A 22,168-nucleotide genomic window follows, 5' to 3' on the forward strand; every position below is an offset into this window, starting at 1 on the left:
TAACAGACTTAGTAGGCTAGTCGAATCAAATAGAGTAGTGTCAGATGCATAAAGAGAACAACACTGATGTCTAGTTTTAATTAACACTTTTATTAGATATTCATACTTTTGGCACATAGTCATTAATCCATAAACAGATTTTTTAAATAAATACAAACTACACATGAAATCAATCAAATATGGCAATCCCAGTACACAATTTTTTTTTCTCAGTAAAACAAAAGAATTTTCATAAAGGAAATTGTAATCCTGGCTCTAATTTACACATTTCAGCAACAGTGTGATTAAATTCCAAACCAATGCTAAATGTGTAAGAGGAGTGCTAAATGCATAGCCAGACTGGGGTTTGAACCCAGAGCCCCAAACACTAGCCGGATGCTCTACTAATTGAGCTACTTGGTCGCCAATGATCGACCCAGTCCAGTTCTCCTAGAAATATAGGGGTAGAATTAAGACTTCTTTATTTCCACATAAATCATACATTAATCTATTGAATAAAGTAGCACCAAGATTTATATTCAAAAGAAGTATTGAGAACAATTAAATGTACAAAAATTTACTTGAAATGTGTCTGATGATTCATCCTTAGTCCCAGGTGAAAACCACACCCTTCACCAGAGGCTGAGGATGGAAATGCATGACCATAGCAAAAGATAAATTGTTTACTATTTTCAGCAAAATGAATACAAGGGCATTAATGCAGCTATCACTTGATAACATTACTGTACTGTTTAAAGTCAATTACAATTTTACTGACTCTGTAAAAACAGTTGATTCTAGCCTCACAACTTCTGTAACTATGAACATATATGTATGCAACCTGATATCAACATCATGTTCCAGTACCGTACATGAATCAGCTGTTTTCTGTAAAAAATATGACATAACCAAATACTAAAAAGTTCCCTCAATGGTCAGAATCAAATGCTTTACAGATTTACAGATAGAATAAATTGCTCTTTTAGGGCTATTAAAACAAGAGGCCCATGGGGCCTGTATCGCTCACCTGGTTGGATTTGACCAAATGTCAAAATAATGTTCATGTTCAATTCCTTTTGTTTGTTAACCTCAAACAATGCTATTTATGGTTATAGCGTGGGGATCCCAACTGCTTTAAAGAAATAATGAAGTCTAGACTCTCTGAGTTTACAACATGCATTTATAACTTTATGACTAGTAGTGATTTAAAGGAATTACCTCTATTTCCTATATGGGGCCCCGCCCCTTTTGCCCCTCGGGGGTCAGAGTCACCATTTATGCAAAATCTGTTCCCCTTCCCCCAAGAATGTTTCTTACCAAATTGGGTTCAAATCCATTCATAACTTTATGACTAGTAGCGATTTGAAGGAATTACCTCTATTTCCCCATTAGGCCCCGCCCCTTTGGCCCCTTGGGGGTCAGAGTCACCATTTATGCAAAATCTGTTCCCCTTCCCCAAAGAATGCTTCTGACCAAATTGGGTTCAAATCCATTCATAAATTTATGACAAGTAGCGATTTAAAGGAATTACCTCTATTTCCCATATGGGGCCCCGCCCCTTTGGCCCCTTGGGGGTCAGAGTCACCATTTATGCAAAATCTGCTCCCCTTCCCCAAAAGATGTTTCTTATTAAATTGGGTTCAAATCCATTCATAACTTTATGACTAGTAGCGATTTAAAGGAATTACCTCTATTTCCCATATGGGGCCCCGCCTCTTTGGCCCCTCGGGGGTCAGAGTCACCATTTATGCAAAATCTGTTCCCCTTCCCCAAAGGATGTTTCTGACCAAATTGGGTTCAAATCCATTCATAACTTTATGACTAGTAGCGATTTAAAGGAATTACCTCTATTTCCCCATTAGGCCCCGCCCCTTTGGCCCCTTGGGGGTCAGAGTCACCATTTATGCAAAATCTGTTCCCCTTCCCCAAAGGATGTTTCTGACCAAATTGGGTTCAAATCCATTCATAACTTTATGACTAGTAGCGATTTAAAGGAATTGCCTCAATTTCCCCTATTGGGCCCTGCCCCTCAGGCCCCTTGGGGGTCAGAGCCACCATTTATGCAAAATCTGATCCCCTTCTGCCAAGGATGTTTCTGACCAAATTTGGTCAAAATCCAATAAGAACTTTTTGACTAGTAGCGATTTGAAGCAAATGTTGACGGACGGACGACGGACGCCGGACGCCGGACGACGGACGCTGCACCATGGCATAAGCTCACCGGACCTTCGGTCCAGGTGAGCTAAAAACCCATTGTACATTTAAATTTGTGTTTATCCTATGGGAGGATGCAGACATAAAGAAAATCTAAGCATGGTGGGCACTAAAGTAAAAGTGGCCTATTATATAATACTGTTTGAATTAATTCGTGACTGTGAACTTGGTACTGCGATTTCCTTCCACAGTAAGACCTGTTGAGCGCTTCCATCCGGGCCAACAAGAGTGATAAACAGGTAATATAAGTTGATTTAACTAAATTTAACTGGAATAACCATAAGTACCTTAAGCCCTTTCAACACTTCACCATCAAGGTTTACTTAACTACACAATTGATACCATTTTGTAAACAAATCTTACTACATATCAGCAGAAAACAGCATTTACTATGACAATAATATAGATAAAATTAAACCTGCCATATTTATCAATACAGTGTACTCGAATGCAAAACTAACTTACCACTCTATGATGGACGGAGTAAAGAATGACCATCTTGTTACACTAAATTCTTTGTGGCATATATATATAGCACCAGGGATAATGTAAAAAAGGAAAATCATCAAATTCAACAACATGAACATCTAAGTTCCAAAAAATACACAAGTGAACACGATCTTACAGTGATTTGTTCATTTCACCATATTAACAAGATCTGAAGAAGGTAAAAAATCTGTATATTTGTGTAATAGGAAAGAGGAATGAAAAATACAATGTCCATGATGGACTTAGATATACATTTGGCTCTATAGACTAAAGCGAGATTCCCACTCACATGAGCTAGTAAGGTGACCTGTATATCCTTCACTTTTACATATTTATCAGACAAAAATATTGAGAGGCTATTTAAGGTCAATAATAAATAATGTAACTAACAAATGACAATAATGAAACAAGATAACGGTTTCTACCTACTGAAAACAAAAACTCATTCAACAAAAATAAATAATAAGTTATAAGGGAACAGCTGGAAACAAAAATAACTTAAAACAACAAAATTGCACATTTTTTTGCAGTTTCAGAATCTAGATTGTATGAAGTGATTTATCTATTGCACTGATTGACCTAGTCCATCACTAAACCAAACCTGCCTCTCTCTTTCTCTTCCTGTGATGGCTCTTCTTCCTCCTCCTCCTCACCTAAAACATCTGACATCAAAACATAATCTTTTAACTTGCTTGCTAGCGTAAGACTTTTCACTTTAACCTCTGGCCTACTCCCCAGCTTTTCCCTTATCATAGCCCTTGAGATTTCCTGTAGTTTTCTTGGATGCTTCAAGGTATGATCAAATACAGCCAGAATTGTCTTTTTCTGAGCCGGTGTATACTGAGTATTCATGTCCCTGGATGTCCTCAGAATGTCTGACAAAATCTTAATCAGCTTGTATGGGATACAGAAGTAAAACTTCATGTATAACATCAACAGTTTGACATTCTTGTGGGTCAAGGCCAGAAACAAAGGTTCAAGGTCAAAATGTGGATGGGGGTCCTCCCTCACTATACAGCAGGGCAACACCTTCCTGACCTTGGCTTGTCCATTGAGGTCACAACCATACCTGAGCAGCACCATAGCAACATCCACACTGTTTTCCTCTGTGGCAGCCATGATAGGGGTCATGCATTTGTCATTCATCTGAAAAATAAACAATTTCATTTTCATTATTTTTGGTATAATATTTTTCTGATACTAGTTCATTTGAGCATCAAATAATAAATCAACATTCTATATAATATGCTTGATGTAATTATTCAGACAGTGCAAAGCATATGGATTATGTAGGCTACACATATTATCAGGTATATATCTATAAACTATTTGTTATAATGAGGTAGCTATCTAGAAATACAATAATGTAATTTGTTATAACCAGGTAGATATCTATAATCATTTGTTACTACCAGGTAGATATCTATACATAATTTGTTATTACCAGGTAGATATCTACATAATTTGTTATTACCAGGTAGATATCTATACATAATTTGTTATTACCAGGTAGATATCTACATAATTTGTTATTACCAGGTAGATATCTATACATAATTTGTTATTACCAGGTAGATATCTATACATAATTTGTTATTACCAGGTAGATATCTATATAATTTGTTATTACCAGGTAGATATCAACATAATTTGTTATTACCAGGTAGATATCTATACATTATTTGTTATTACCAGGTAGATATCTATACATAATTTGTTATAACCAGGTAGATATCTATAATCATTTGTTATTACCAGGTAGATATCTATACATAATTTGTTATTACCAGGTAGATATCTATACATAATTTGTTATTACCAGGTAGATATCTATACATAATTTGTTTTTCCCAGGTAGATATCTATAATCATTTGTTACTACCAGGTAGATATCTATACATAATTTGTTTTTCCAAGGTAAATATCTCCAAATTATTTGTTATTATCCATATATTATTTGAAATCTGAACCTTTGGCACTGCTTCCTTTGCTCAATGATGTGAATGCATTTAAATAGTTGACAAATATTGGCATCATTACGGCCCTTCCCAGACTGGACCATATTACTGAGAAACACATTACCTGGTTGATGTTGCAGCCAGCTTTGATGAGTATCTTGGCTACCTTGGAGTGGTTGTTGGTGACAGCAACATGAAGAGGAACTGTTGAATGCTTGGTGCCATTAAGTAGACATTTCGGCATACTGACAAGCTTTTCTGTCACAGTTTCATTGCCTTTCTCAGCGGCTGTATACAGAGGAGTCTGCAGCTTGACTGTGACAGCATTGATATTACACCCTGTTATACAAAATAACTTCATTACACCCCGTTATACAAAATAACTTCATTATACCCCGTTATACAAATAACTTCATTACATCCTGTTATACAAAATAACTTCATTACACCCTGTTATACAAAATAACTTCATTATACCCCGTTATACAAAATAACTTCATTACATCCTGTTATACAAAATAACTTCATTACACCCTGTTATACAAAATAACTTCATTACACCCTGTTATACAAAATAACTTCATTACTCCCCGTTATACAAAATAACTTCATTACTCCCTGTTATACAAAATAACTTCATTACACCCTGTTATACAAAATAACTTCATTATATACCGTGTTACACAAAATAACTTCATTACTCCCTGTTATACAAAATAACTTCATTACACCCCGTTATACAAAATAACTTCATTACTCCCTGTTATACAAAATAACTTCATTCACAATTATGAACAAACATTATACACCCAGTTCTGAGTGTAGACGTACTATATACAAAAACATGAACTCATAGAATGGGATGACTGGGGGTCATATCAAAAGAAAACATATGAATATACATACCATCTAATAGACATGGTTGCGCACATTTACTCTATAGAAGTGTTTTTTGAGAGGACCACAATTGTATAATATGCATCAGTCTACCCACAGAACAGGGGATGTTGTATTTTAATCTGTGAATAATGTGATTGACTTGTTTTATATGAGCACATGCAATTTTCACGATTTTAATGAACATCAGAAATTTTCACTTTTGTTAGCACTGACATACCACCCCCAGGAATTGCGTAGTACATGTCTGTGAACCAGTATGTAGTAGGTACATCTATGCCAAGAACTAGAGATGTCTATTAAAAGGTTTCCTGAGACCTGGGGTATTTTCATTTGAGCAGTCTAACTGGTTTGTCAATTCTAAAATGTAGCATATCAGGCATAAATTTACATGGACTTGCAGATGTTAAAACAGGCCTTGAAAGTCTTTGTCAATATCTGCATGGAAGTAAAAATATGATCACTTAGGTTGTCCTTGATTCATTAACAAATCAATCTGGTCCATATGATCAAAATTATTTGGACTGCAATAAACGAAAATGGCTGTGTTCTATCCAATACATTCCATATGGAGCATAGGTGTTTTAATGTATTATTTCATCATAAGTAAGAAAACTTCAGTTTTACAAAACATATCTCTACCAAAACAACTCTGACCTTTGACTTATGCCTCTTGAGGAACACAAGAGGTACGAAGGAACGCAACATAAACTCTTCCAAATCCTCAATACACTTCTTTAGCCCCCCCCCCCCCCCACATTGCATTGACTGACTTGATATCTGTGTTGATACTATGTTCTGACAGCTAAGTCAAAGGGAAGAGACCACACAAAAAGCATTCCACTGGCCCTTAAGGTTGGAGGTTTGAACTGGGCTAACAACCGGGCCTCTGTCTTGACCTTGACCTCTAACCTAACTTTTCGACATAAGAATGATGTACATTACACCATCTATTGAGAAATAATTTACCTTTGTTTTAAATACACCATTATGTATCAATAATCATAGGATCATCCAATGTTCCCTACAGAAGCCAAGGAATGATGTCATCTTTGATCTAAAGCCATGACAATTGACATCTAGCTAACAACACAGGCCTGATTGTGAGTTGCAACATACAATGACCTACTCAAGAATAACGTCAACGTCCATGTAATAAAATATCCGGAAAATATCACCAACATAAAAAATATTTAGAAAATATCAAATTTCGAACATGAAATATATATTTTGCCTCCAGCTGACAATTCCTTCTTTCATCAACTTTGGACAGTCTAGTGTCCAGCTTGACCATAAAAACACTTTCTAAAAATAGCCCTATGCAAATGGTTTTTTTGAGGAAGTGATGCAATAATATTAAAAGTGAGGCTAATATAAATGTCATATTGGTTTGGGTGAAAATTGTAAGTCGGCAAGATCCCAATTTCCTGGACTGTGAGCTTTATTTTCATTTCAAAGATGTCTTTATCAAAGAAGGAATATTTAATTCATTCCATATAGAAAGTTTGATTTTTTCATTAAGCCATTATTGAAATTAAAATAACAATTAAGTTCATAATGCAGGTAATAGAAAGTGATACAGAACAGGACATAGGGTACTAAAACGAACACTTTCACCCAAAGTTTGTACAGTATCAAGTAGAATGCAGGCTTTGTCTCAGGTGACCTGAAAAAATAAAAGGTGTAACAATCATGCTTGATCTATACCTGCTTCTATCAAAAGTAAGGCCGCCTCTGTATAGTGTTGGATGATAGCCTGGTGAAGGACAGAACAGTTTAACTTCTTCTCCTTCAAATCAATGTCACTTCCAGATTTGATCAGGACATTCACAATCTGTACAAAAACGAATGTAAATCAGAGTAATGACAAGATTGGATTTCATTAACGTACAAGTGGAAGAAGAATATGTACATTATGTTTATTAGCTGTGGCTATATTGAGTAAAGTAACGTAGAATTGGGAAATGGTTGTATTCAGACAATTAGGATATAAAAGGAGCCACGGCTCAGTAAACTTTATACCCTTGTCCTTCGCCATCACAAGTATTTCTTTTAGCTCTGATTACTACCTGCACATATTTTATAGCACTGAAAAATAATAAATTTAATGTCAATCTTCAGGGTGCCATCTTGTACTAGTGCCAGTGGCTGGGAGTTATCATTTTGTTTAAAAATGACAAACTAACAATGGGACAGACAATGTAAGTACATGTACAGAGTATGTCATACATTTACATAGAGGATTTTACACAAGTGGCTATGTAATACGTAATTCATTAATACAAACAAGCTTTTAGTTCAGTATATAAAAAATTATTGAATACGTTTTGTGACATAGCCACAAGTGTAAAATTCTTTTTATCACAAACCTATATAACTCATATCTATGAGAATATATGTGAAAACTTTCAAGTTAGCGAGACAAATTTACAGATCTTTATATACACATCTAAGTTAGTTATGTTATTTTAAAGTTATAATCTAGACAATCCTATTACCTCAGGTACTTAGATTTTGGAGATACAGACCCAGATCAGAATTGATTTTACACTTTGATCGCTACAGATAAAGTTCAATGGCATTATGTACTTCTATCAACACATGCTATGTGTTTTTCATTCTCTAGGAATATTTTACCTGCATGTTACTTCTGCATGTGATTGCTGCAAACAGGGCATGCTCACCATTGGAGTTGGTTTTATTCACATCACAACCTGTTGATACAAAGAGTTATCTACCCATCACAACCTGTTGATACAAAGAGTTATCTACCCATCACAACCTGTTGATACAAAGGAGTTAGACTACCCATCACAACCTGTTGATACAAAGAGTTATCTACCCATCACAACCTGTTGATATAAAGAGTTATCTACCCATCACAACCTGTTGATACAAAGGAGTTAGACTACCTATCACAACCTGTTGATACAAAGAGTTATCTACCCATCACAACCTGTTGATACAAAGGAGTTTACATGTATTTACCCATCACAACCTGTTGATACAAAGAGTTATCTACCATCACAACCTGTTGATACAAAGGAGTTAGACTACCCATCTTAACCTGTTGATACAAAGAGTTATCTACCCATCACAACCTGTTGATACAAAGGAGTTAGACTACCCATCACAACCTGTTGATACAAAGAGTTATCTACCATCACAACCTGTTAATACAAAGAGTTATCTACCATCACAACCTGTTGATACAAAGGAGTTAGACTACCCACCACAACCTGTTGATACAAAGAGTTATCTACCCATCACAACCTGTTAATACAAAGAGTTATCTACCCATCACAACCTGTTGATACAAAGGAGTTATCTACCCATCACAACCTGTTGATACAAATGAGTTAGACTACCCATCACAACCTGTTGATACAAAGAGTTATCTACCCATCACAACCTGTTGATACAAAGGAGTTAGACTACCCATCACAACCTGTTGATACAAAGAGTTATCTACCCATCACAACCTGTTAATACAAAGAGTTATCTACCATCACAACCTGTTAATACAAAGAGTTATCTACCCATCACAACCTGTTGATACAAAGAGTTATCTACCATCACAACCTGTTGATACAAAGGAGTTATCTACCATCACAACCTGTTGATATAAAGAGTTATCTACCCATCACAACCTGTTGATACAAAGGAGTTATCTACCCATCACAACCTGTTGATACAAAGGAGTTAGACTACCCAGCAGAACCTGTTAATACAAAGAGTTATCTACCATCACAACCTGTTGATACAAAGGAGTTATCTACCATCACAACCTGTTGATACAAAGGAGTTAGACTACCCACCACAACCTGTTGATACAAAGAGTTATCTACCCATCACAACCTGTTGATATAAAGAGTTATCTACCCATCACAACCTGTTGATACAAAGGAGTTATCTACCCATCACAACCTGTTGATACAAAGGAGTTAGACTACCCAGCAGAACCTGTTAATACAAAGAGTTATCTACCATCACAACCTGTTGATACAAAGGAGTTATCTACCATCACAACCTGTTGATACAAAGGAGTTAGACTACCCATCACAACCTGTTAATACAAAGAGTTATCTACCATCACAACCTGTTGATACAAAGAGTTATCTACCCATCACAACCTGTTGATACAAAGAGTTATCTACCATCACAACCTGTTGATACAAAGAGTTATCTACCATCACAACCTGTTGATACAAAGAGTTATCTACCATCACAACCTGTTGATACAAAGGAGTTATCTACCATCACAACCTGTTGATACAAAGGAGTTAGACTACCCATCACAACCTGTTGATATAAAGAGTTATCTACCCATCACAACCTGTTGATACAAAGAGTTATCTACCCATCACAACCTGTTGATACAAAGAGTTATCTACCATCACAACCTGTTGATACAAAGGAGTTAGACTACCCACCACAACCTGTTGATACAAAGAGTTATCTACCATCACAACCTGTTGATACAAAGGAGTTATCTACCATCACAACCTGTTGATACAAAGAGTTATCTACCCATCACAACCTGTTGATACAAAGAGTTATCTACCCATCACAACCTGTTGATACAAAGAGTTATCTACCATCACAACCTGTTGATATAAAGGAGTTAGACTACCCATCACAACCTGTTGATATAAAGGAGTTAGACTACCCACCACAACCTGTTGATACAAAGAGTTATCTACCATCACAACCTGTTGATACAAAGGAGTTAGACTACCCACCACAACCTGTTAATACAAAGAGTTATCTACCATCACAACCTGTTGATACAAAGAGTTATCTACCCATCACAACCTGTTGATACAAAGAGTTATCTACCATCACAACCTGTTGATACAAAGAGTTATCTACCATCACAACCTGTTGATACAAAGGAGTTATCTACCATCACAACCTGTTGATACAAAGGAGTTAGACTACCCATCACAACCTGTTGATATAAAGAGTTATCTACCATCACAACCTGTTGATACGAAGAGTTATCTACCCATCACAACCTGTTAATACAAAGAGTTATCTACCATCACAACCTGTTGATACAAAGGAGTTAGACTACCCACCACAACCTGTTGATACAAAGAGTTTTCTACCATCACAACCTGTTGATACAAAGGAGTTATCTACCCATCACAACCTGTTGATACAAAGAGTTATCTACCCATCACAACCTGTTGATATAAAGAGTTATCTACCCATCACAACCTGTTAATACAAAGAGTTATCTACCCATCACAACCTGTTGATACAAAGAGTTATCTACCATCACAACCTGTTGATACAAAGGAGTTATCTACCCATCACAACCTGTTGATATAAAGAGTTATCTACCCATCACAACCTGTTGATACAAAGAGTTATCTACCATCACAACCTGTTGATACAAAGGAGTTATCTACCCATCACAACCTGTTGATATAAAGAGTTATCTACCCATCACAACCTGTTGATACAAAGAGTTATCTACCATCACAACCTGTTGATACAAAGAGTTATCTACCCATCACAACCTGTTAATACAAAGAGTTATCTACCATCACAACCTGTTGATACAAAGGAGTTATCTACCCATCACAACCTGTTGATACAAAGAGTTATCTACCCATCACAACCTGTTGATATAAAGAGTTATCTACCCATCACAACCTGTTGATACAAAGAGTTATCTACCCATCACAACCTGTTGATATAAAGAGTTATCTACCCATCACAACCTGTTGATACAAAGAGTTATCTACCATCACAACCTGTTGATATAAAGAGTTATCTACCCACCACAACCTGTTGATACAAAGAGTTATCTACCATCACAACCTGTTGATACAAAGGAGTTATCTACCCATCACAACCTGTTGATACAAAGAGTTATCTACCCATCACAACCTGTTGATATAAAGAGTTATCTACCCATCACAACCTGTTGATACAAAGAGTTATCTACCCATCACAACCTGTTGATACAAAGAGTTATCTACCCATCACAACCTGTTGATACAAAGAGTTATCTACCCATCACAACCTGTTGATACAAAGAGTTATCTACCCATCACAACCTGTTGATATAAAGAGTTATCTACCCATCACAACCTGTTGATACAAAGGAGTTATCTACCCAGCACAACCTGTTAATACAAAGAGTTATCTACCCATCACAACCTGTTGATATAAAGAGTTATCTACCCATCACAACCTGTTGATACAAAGGAGTTATCTACCCAGCACAACCTGTTAATACAAAGAGTTATCTACCATCACAACCTGTTGATACAAAGGAGTTATCTACCCATCACAACCTGTTAATACAAAGAGTTATCTACCATCACAACCTGTTGATATAAAGAGCTATCTACCCATCACAACCTGTTGATACAAAGAGTTATCTACCATCACAACCTGTTGATACAAAGAGTTATCTACCATCACAACCTGTTGATACAAAGGAGTTATCTACCCATCACAACCTGTTGATACAAAGAGTTATCTACCCATCACAACCTGTTGATATAAAGAGTTATCTACCCATCACAACCTGTTGATACAAAGAGTTATCTACCCATCACAACCTGTTGATATAAAGAGTTATCTACCCATCACAACCTGTTGATACAAAGAGTTATCTACCCATCACAACCTGTTGATATAAAGAGTTATCTACCCATCACAACCTGTTGATACAAAGAGTTATCTACCCATCACAACCTGTTGATATAAAGAGTTATCTACCCATCACAACCTGTTGATACAAAGAGTTATCTACCCATCACAACCTGTTGATACAAAGAGTTATCTACCCATCACAACCTGTTGATATAAAGAGTTATCTACCCATCACAACCTGTTGATACAAAGGAGTTATCTACCCAGCACAACCTGTTAATACAAAGAGTTATCTACCCACCACAACCTGTTGATATAAAGAGTTATCTACCCATCACAACCTGTTGATACAAAGGAGTTAGACTACCCATCACAATATGCCAGTAGTAGTATATGCAACATGTATACTGTGCTTTGGGCTTATAATGTATTTATATGGTCGGGCGGCGCAGTGGTAACACACTTGCCTTTCACCTAGGCCCGGGGTTCGACTCCCTTATCAGACATAAAAGTCATCCTCAGTTAGACCATTTATGCACTTCAATCTTGGCCAAGAAGCATGATTAATAAAAGTTGATATAACTTGTTTCGCAATTGTTGTAAAATAAATAATCTTCTTGAGGGAAAGCAAATGAGTGTGCTTAATTAAGGCAAATGAAAAGAACTTGCTTCACTTACCTGCAAATATAATCATTTGAGATGTAAATTAGTCCTTTGTAAATGTGTTAGGGCAAAGAATTAAAAAAATTGTCTTATCTAACTTTTTTTGTTGAGGAAATGTTAATGTTGGCACATCTTTAGTTTAAAAGATATACATTATGTTTGGTTTAGTTGATGTAGCAACAGTGAGCAGGAATATTGTGGACTTCTCTAACTAATATACTAAGTAGTTACTTTAGTTACATAAGATGTACATACACTGTACTAGTAAAACATGCTGTTAGAGCTTACTTATATCAACAATGATAAGGTTTATACAGAATGGGAGCTATTTTTTTATCATGTCCTTGTATAAATTATATAATCATATTCTGCTAAAATGTCTTTGTATAAATTAACTTGTACCAGTTTACATCAATTTCAAGGAATGATATGACAAATAACTAAAAATTCACAACAGTATGTTTGAATTACTGACCGACACAAGTGAAAGCATATTTTGCCTAGTTTTTTTTACCTTTTCTCTTCTTTCACAATAAAAAGCACATTGACATCTATAGTAATATCAACATTTTCATGTTTATTGTCATGAACTTAAATTAAATTAATCAGAACATATTGTGATATACACCAACCTGCTGACAACAATGTGTTGACTACTGCCAGGCTGTTTCCCATTGCTCCAGCATGTAGGACACTGTTTCCGTTTTTTGTTTGGAGAGTCACGTCGGCATGGCCTTCCAGCAATATCTTGGTTATTTCTGTTGTAAACATATTTGAGACATTTAGTCACGTGACTACAGAATACTAGGATAATTAAATAGTTGTTACATACTGCTTAACAACAAGAGGCCCAGAGGGCCTGAATCGCTCACCTGGTTTCATGAGATATGAAACAAGAATGATGCTTAAGTATATTTGTCGCTGGTATTGCTATGTCAATATATATCATAAGCATTTTATATGGGTACATGTACATTGGTTTTATTTTAATACTAAAAATACCAAAAGGTGCATTAATCCATGAAATGAAATTGACTTTTGGCGCGACCCCATAGGGATGCTACCACACAAATGTGAGTGATATCCATTGCTTACTTTCAGAGAAGATCTTGTTTAGACCAATTGACCCCTTTTGACCCTGCCCTCTGCCCCCTGGGGGGTCAGCTCCTTCCTTTATACAATTTTGAATCCCTACCCCAATAGGATGCTAATAGTCAAATATGAGCTGTTTCAGAGAAGTTGTTCATATCAATTTAGCAAAATTGACCCCTTTTGGCCCAGCCCCTCAGCCTCCAAGGGGTCGGCCCCATCATTTATACAATTTTGCATCCTTAACCCAAGGGAATGCTACCAGTCACATATTAAAGATATCCATTGCTTAGTTTCAGAGAAAAAGTTGTTTATATCAATTCTGCCAAAATAACCCCTTTTGGCCCCGCCTCTTAGGTCCCCTGGGGTCAGCCCTGTCATTTGTACAATTTTGAATCCCTACCCCAAAGCGATTCTCACAGTCAAAATTGAGCAATATATATTGCTTAGTTTCAGAGGAGAAGTTGTTCATATCAATTTAGCCAAATTGACCCCTCTTGGCCCCGCCCTTCAGGCCCCCAGGGGTCAGCCACACCATTTGTACAATTTTGAATCCCCACCCCATATTGTTGCTACCAGGAAAATATGAGCAATATCCTTTGCTCAGTTTCAGAGAAGAAGTTGTTTAAATCAATATAGCCCAATTGAACACATTTGGCCCCGCCCCTCAGGCCCCTAAGGGGTCAGTCCCATCATTTGTACAATTTTGAATCCCCACCCCAAAGTGATGCTACCAGGCAAATATGAGTGATATCCATTGCTCAGTTTCAGAGAAGAAGTTGTTAATATCAATATAGCTATATTGACCCATTTTGGCCCCACCCCTCAGGCCCCTAGGGGGTCAGCACCACCATTTGTACAATTTTGAATCCCCACCTCATAGTGATGCTTCCAGGCAAATAGGAGCAATATCCTTTGCTCACTTTCAGAGAAGAAGTTGTTTATATCAATATAGCCCAATTGAACACTTTTGGCCCCGCCCTTCAGGCCCCTGGGGGTCAGCCCCATCATTTGTACAATTTTGAATCCCGATCACAAAGTAATGTTACAAGGCAAATATGAGCGATATCCATTGCTCGGTTTCAGAGAAGAAGTCGGTATTATCAATATAGCTATATTGACCCATTTTGGCCCCGCCCCTCAGGCCCCTAGGGGGTCAGTCCCATCATTTGTACAATTTTGAATCCCCACCCCAAAGTGATGCTACCAGGCAAATATGAGTGATATCCATTGCTCGGTTCCAGAGAAGAAGTCGTTAATATCAATATAGCTATATTGACCCATTTTGGCCCCGCCCCTCAGGCCCCTAGAGGGTCAGCACCACCATTTGTACAATTTTGAATCCCCACCTCATAGTGATGCTTCCAGGCAAATAGGAGCAATATCCTTTGCTCGCTTTCAGAGAAGAAGTTGTTTATATCAATATAGCCCAATTGAACACTTTTGGCCCCGCCCTTCAGGCCCCTGGGGGTCAGCCCCATCATTTGTACAATTTTGAATCCCGATCCCAAAGTAATGCTACAAGGCAAATATGAGCGATATCCATTGCTCGGTTTCAGAGAAGAAGTCGGTATTATCAATATAGCTATATTGACCCATTTTGGCCCCGCCCCTCAGGCCCCTAGGGGGTCAGTCCCATCATTTGTACAATTTTGAATCCCCACCCCAAAGTGATGCTACCAGGCAAATATGAGTGATATCCATTGCTCGGTTCCAGAGAAGAAGTCGTTAATATCAATATAGCTATATTGACCCATTTTGGCCCCGCCCCTCAGGCCCCTAGAGGGTCAGCACCACCATTTGTACAATTTTGAATCCCCACCTCATAGTGATGCTTCCAGGCAAATAGGAGCAATATCCTTTGCTCGCTTTCAGAGAAGAAGTTGTTTATATCAATATAGCCCAATTGAACACTTTTGGCCCCGCCCTTCAGGCCCCTGGGGGTCAGCCCCATCATTTGTACAATTTTGAATCCCGATCCCAAAGTAATGCTACAAGGCAAATATGAGCGATATCCATTGCTCGGTTTCAGAGAAGAAGTCAGTATTATCAATATAGCTATTTTGGCCCCGCCCCTCAGGCCCCTAGGGGGTCAGTCCCATCATTTGTACAATTTTGAATCCCCACCCCAAAGTGATGCTACCAGGCAAATATGAGTGATATCCATTGCTCGGTTCCAGAGAAGAAGTCGTTAATATCAATATAGCTATATTGACCCATTTTGGTCCCGCCCCTCAGGCCCCTAGGGGGTCAGCACCACCATTTGTACAATTTTGAATCCCCACCTCATAGTGATGCTTCCAGGCAAATAGGAGCAATATCCTTTGCTCGGTTTCAGAGAAGAAGTTGTTTATATCATATAGCCAAATTGACCCCTTTTGGCCCCGCCCTTCAGGCCCCTGGGGGGTCAGCCCCATCATTTGTACAATTTTGAGTCCCCTACCCATAGGGATGCTTCTGACCAAATTTGGTCAAATTCTGATCAGTGGTTATGAAGAAGAAGTCAATTGTTGACGGACGGACGGACGACGGACGACGGACGGACGACAGACGACGGACGACGGACGCCACGGTATGGCATAAGCTCACCTTGGTCCTTTGGACCAGGTGAGCTAAAAAATAATCAATATGTTAATATTAGCTACCAGTAAGTCAGTGACTGTTGTCTCCAAATTATGATATTATAAGTCTTCTGTCATCCCTAGTGCATCCTCGATACTCTGGGGGTTTTGTTCACTTTGGCTTTCAGCACCCCTGGCCTATGTCAGAACTGAAGGCTATTGATCATCTAATTAAATTATCTTAAACAAATGACTAGCTTTGATCAGGTGTTAATAGTTGTATGCCTCTGATTTTGCCATGACATTCCTGTGTTGCAGAGAACGAAAGTGATCATAACCCCTGGAGTATCGAGGATGTCACACCAAATTGCCAATTTCTGGTATTGCACTGGTATACAATTTTCATGTTTGTGGTATTTAAAATGACTCCAAACAGTATACATTTTTATACTAGTTTGGGGTATACATTATAAATACATATGTAGTGTGTAATATCTCTTCTGACATTCAAGATTTGACTGTTAAAATTATAACTTTCAAATCTTTCTGGTACAAGCTAATTTGTAGAATTTATTTCCCCCGCTTTCCCCCCTTTCCTGAGGAGGATAATCATATTGTAGGTGAACTCTTTTGAGGTTAGGTTGGAACATGTAATTTCCATGCTCACCTGTTGACAGGATTAGCCCTGACATTAACAAAGCTACTGAATTTGGCTGAGTCCTTGTATAAAGTTTGAAGAGAACTACAAATGTAGATGGATAATATTTCCACCAGTTATTGAGTGGGCCATAACTCAGCCAAATAACGGCCACGAAAAGTGGTGATCAAACTTGGCGAGCCATTTAAGCATTTAATGTTAATTGCTATAACGTTTCAAGAAAATCTGATCATATTTGTTGGCGTTATAGTACAGAAAAGTCCAAGAATTACATTTTTTGTAAATCAAGGGGCTATAAATCAGCTAAATAATGTCGCGAAAAGTGATAATCAAACATGGCAGTCATTTAGCCATTTAATGTTGTTACCAAGTTTCAAGAAAATCCAATGATATTAGTTGCAGTTATTGCAAAGAAACGAAGTGTGACAGATGGACAAACCCAAACTATATCCCCCGTTTCAGTGAAAGCGGGAAATGAAAAAATATTCTGATCACGAATGGTCAATACTGGTGATAGTGTTAGCTTACTAGCTATGGCTGCCTGTTAGTAGAGATAGGCTAACCTTAGTCACAAGCCAAGGCTACCTGGTACTGATAAGGTTACCATGACAACCAATTGATTCTGCCTAGTACAGATAAGGTTATGTTGGTTACCAGCAAAGACTATCTGTTAGAGATAGCTAGGGTACTTAAGTAACCAACTAAGGCTGTCTGGTAGAGATAGAGTTACCTTGGTTACCAGCTGAGACTGTCTGGTAGAGATAGGGTTTCATTGGTTACCAACTAAGACTGTCTGGTTCAGACAGGAATATCTGGGTTACCAACTAAGGCTGCCTGGTAGATATATGGTTATACCTTGGTTACAAGCTTAGACTGTCTGGTAGAGATAGGGTTACCTTGGTTACCAGCTAAGACTGTCTGGTAGAGATAGGGTTACCTTGGTTACCAGCTAAAGCTGCCTGGTAGAGAGGTGTCCATCCCTCGCTATCGAGCTGGTTCACATCACACTTTCCAGACACAAGAATCTTCACTAACGCCAAGGCATTCTCAGTTGGAGATCCAAACATTTGGGAAACTACCCGGAATAAAACAATATTCATTAAGTATATCACACCTACATATCTTCAGCAAAATGTAAATGATATTATAATGGTATATTTCATCTTCCATACAGTGCTGTATATTTACAATATACCATATCAATTACAATCTTTATTTTATTTTGCAAATTAATGTACCTTGACAAATTGTATAACAAAGCAAACTTACCCTGACGCACTGCAGCATGTATAGGTGCCTGTTTTTGTCGGTCTGCTAAGTTCACATCACACCCTGAACTGATGAGCAGCTTGGCTATGTCAAGAGAGCCTGAACAAGAACTTCCTATAGCATCTGTTAATGGAAACATTACATTTAAACAATTGAAATATACTGTTAAATGTTTTTGTAGTGCGGTATATATCTAATTATCACACATCAATTATACACAGAATTAACTTATAACGCTTCCTTATCATTACATCATTCAACTATAAACCAGATTTATTAATTATTCCCTCCCTGATGAATTCATGCATTTTTCTTCATAACTGTGTCTTTCATTTGTCACTAATTACTCAAACACCATTTTTACTTTCATACCAGTCATCTCTCTATGTAACACTATGTAATGATACTGTAAGTCACTTATTTTTCAAATGGGATTTCTTTTCGTGTTTATACGTGAGGAGAGTCAATTGCAAATTCAAATCTTTCATGATTATTTGTACGAAAATGTCACCCAGATGATGGCCAAGGTATTGGTTACCAATATAGGAGTCTTGCAGAATCAATGATCCTAAAAGCTCATCATTTCACAAATTATAGTCATTTCAAGATCAGCATTTCCAAAATCATGTATTCTCAGGAATATGTCTGAAGAGTAAGTTCGCGATATAATAAAAGTTTTAGTGAAATCTAAGTGATTTACAGTATTGATCTCTGATCCATATACCTAGCAAGGGTGTACAGCCTTTGGTAGTTTGGAGGTTCAGGTTAGCCTTGGTTTCGATGAGTTTCTGTGTGACATCTATATAACCTTGTGAGGCAGCACAGTAAAGTGCTGTCCGCCCTAAATTGTCCTGCTTGTTAGGATCAGCGCCTGTGATAGAAATCAGATTTAGTACGTTACATAATTAATCCACTAAATAAATAAGTGTAACCTATACATGTATAACCTTGAATTTGACATGTAAAGGCAACACCAAGGACTAGGTCAAGCCATTTGGTCTAGAACGTGACATGTCCAGGTATGTATACCTGTATATATTTACATCTGTAAGTACATTTTAGTTTGTAGTACATGTACATCTATACATCATTATATACAAGTCAGGATACATAGTTCTATGTACAGCAACTAACTATACATGTAGTACATACATGTTTAATACATGTACATAAGTATTTACCAACTGAAAAATACCAAAATATTTTTGGTGACATATACAATATAATTTTTATCTTTTCAATGTTTGGACCATTCCGTTAAAAGTGATTATGAATGCCATTTGACTCCTGAATCCTAGAAATATCAGCAGAATGGTGTTCCGCCCCCAACATGACAGGATGATCAAAAGAGACCTTTTTAAGACAAAAAGTGTTACCTCCTGATAGAAGAGATTCTACTACGTCTGCGAAGCCCAGGTCTGCTGCCCAGATCAAGGGAGTTTTCCTAGTCTCATCTCCTGGATTCATGTTACAGGATGAGTTTTTCAGTAAGTCTACAATCTCCACATGTCTGTGTTTGGCTGCTGTGTGGAGCGGTGTTTGACCATGTGAGTTCTGTATGTTGGAATCAGCCCTTGCTTTCAACAAAAGATTACAGATACAAGCATGACCTTTGTAGGCACATGTATTCAGTGGTGTACAGCCAAGGTCATTCTGAGAGTCAACATCTGCTTGATTTTGTATGAGTAATGCTGCTATGTCATCAAATCCTCTCCAACATGCTATATTGAGGAGGCTGTTCATGTCAGAGTCTATCTTATTCACGTCGGCTCCTTTCGTAATTAGGGGTACACACATGTCACAAAGGCCTTCCTTTACTGCTAACTGTAAAGCTGTCTGGCCACGGTACTGGAAATCAACGTCAAAATCTTCCTCCATCATCTGCTGTACAATGTTGATCTGGTTTTGAGAAATTGCATCTTGGAGTTTTCTTATTCGTCTTCTCTTTTCTCTTTTTTCAAAACCGGATCTAGTGTTATCTGGAATGTTTAAAATACATTCATTATAAATACCAGTAAGATTAATAAGTTTTCACTTCAGTGCTTCCTTCAATTCACACAAACTTTGAACTTACACAAGAAACTTGTAGCTGGACAAGTTCATCTGACTAGCATGTACAGTGATCAGATATCTAAAGATGTAATGGCTAAAGTATTGCATTTTCCTTGTGTCAGTGGTATCTGTGGCGAACTCTACATGTAGTTCCAATGAGATGTGTAAAGATGAATATACTAACATTGGGTACAGTGATTCAGAAAATAAGAGACTGAGGGTGGTGTTTGAATTGGTTAGTTTAGGCTTACATTTTGATAAGGAAATGATAATGACTGATTCGCTCTTTTTGTTGCTGCAAGTGACATTGTAAGGGAATTGTTGTGTGTCAGGTAGAGTGGCCATGACTGTATGAGCTGATGTGCATATTAGAAAACTTGAGATGCATATACAGTCTAAGGTTCTTGATGACACCCTTACTACTCAGTGACTTCCTTATATTACAAAGGCTTAATAGTCCAAAGGTCTGTTAGCCTGAAGGCCTGTTAGTCCAAAAATAGCAGTAATGAGCAGTAATTATATCAACAAGACATACTATACTGGACTAACAGGCCTTGCCTTCATAAATTGGGATAGACCAAAATAACCAAGACTATGGGGTGGTTGGGTGGCACAGTGGTAATTCACTTGCCTTTCACCTAGGCAGCCAGGGTTCGATTCTCTGATCGGACGTGAAAAGGTACAAAGGTCACCTGCTCTACCTCGTAGGTTTTCCTTAGGTACTCATGCAGGTTTAAATTTCCCTACCCTGACCGCTATGTTAAATACAACAGTGTAACATAATGATTTAAAGTTTTTTTGACTTATGAATATTTGATAATTTTACAAAGAAAATATAATTAAAGGTTCGGGCACTTTTACAAAGTTTTTAGATAATTGTGTAAAAGAGTGGGTGGTGTGGCTCACGCACAGTGTCAAATACAATGTTAAATTGATATTGATATTGTCTCGGTTGGCTCGGGAGGCAGGTGGAGTCACAGGTTGAGATTTGGGAAATCTAAGAAAAACAGAAGGAGTATTGGGAGTATTTTATGCATTAAATTATTCACCCGGGTAAGGATACCCAACACTATTCAATGTATGAATTTTGTATAAATTTGTTTTGTATGTGTTGTGAAAACTGCACGCATTTTTATGTAAAATTCTATAGCAGAAGAGGCGGAAGCAGAGTTTGTTGCTTGAATATTCTACTACCTTTAAATTCAGCCCAATTGCAAATCGCCATATAAAGGTATAAAGGGCTAACAGACAGTAGATCCACTGATCATGAAGGTACTGCTGATCGGTGCAATAACGGTGGTGAATTATTCTTTTAAAATCCCATTGGGACTATCCTCCTCTCAATTCAATTATTGGTTTCGATATTGGGAGTAACCCACTAAAAATACTAAAACAAGCACAAAAACCTAAAGACCACACCTTGTGATTTATCTCGAAGGCCCAGTCCAGCATCATCAGCCATTGCGAGTTTGTGAAATGGGAGTTATCTCCCGTGTAATAGTCACGGTGTGTAACATAGTAAGCCAAGTCTAGTTGTGCTCGTCGTGCAACAAATGTATTTTTCTTTTTTGTTTTGGTCCTTTTTAAGAAATATGAGTTATTTAATACAGTTATAATTTTATAAGTTAAGTTAATCTTTCCGATTTGGGTTATTAGATATACAATTTTCGGAACAATTTTTAGATATCCGATAAATCCTTGAAAAATACGTATCACCAGAGACA

At 37.4% G+C, this 22,168-nt stretch overlaps 1 protein-coding gene across 1 annotated transcript; it reads right to left on the minus strand.

Moving 5' to 3' along the window:
• Window positions 1-2,130: 2,130 nt before the first annotated feature.
• Window positions 2,131-21,921, minus strand: LOC117329608 (ankyrin-3-like). Its single transcript, XM_033887631.1, has 10 exons — window positions 21,864-21,921; window positions 19,769-20,371; window positions 19,117-19,263; window positions 18,393-18,515; window positions 18,061-18,198; window positions 13,448-13,573; window positions 8,175-8,251; window positions 7,245-7,371; window positions 4,765-4,979; window positions 2,131-3,828 (listed from the first exon to the last, which is right to left on the minus strand). The coding sequence occupies exons 1-10, from the start codon at window positions 21,904-21,906 to the stop codon at window positions 3,262-3,264; spliced, it is 2,166 nt and encodes a 721-aa protein (XP_033743522.1). The 5' UTR covers window positions 21,907-21,921; the 3' UTR covers window positions 2,131-3,261.
• Window positions 21,922-22,168: the final 247 nt, after the last annotated feature.

This window comes from Pecten maximus, chromosome 1, assembly GCF_902652985.1.
Source record: "Pecten maximus chromosome 1, xPecMax1.1, whole genome shotgun sequence".
Taxonomy (NCBI): domain Eukaryota; kingdom Metazoa; phylum Mollusca; class Bivalvia; order Pectinida; family Pectinidae; genus Pecten; species Pecten maximus.

Bases quoted from the DNA above. Each gene is read 5' to 3' on its own strand.
- LOC117329608 (XM_033887631.1), bottom strand. From the start codon at position 21,906: ATGGCTGATGATGCTGGACTGGGCCTTCGAGATAAATCACAAG. The intron at 20,372-21,863 runs GTGTGGTCTTTA...TAAACATTCCAG, and splicing joins CCTTCGAGATAAATCACAAG to ATAACACTAGATCCGGTTTT. The intron at 18,516-19,116 runs GTATATGGATCA...TTCCATTAACAG, and splicing joins AGGCTGTACACCCTTGCTAG to ATGCTATAGGAAGTTCTTGT.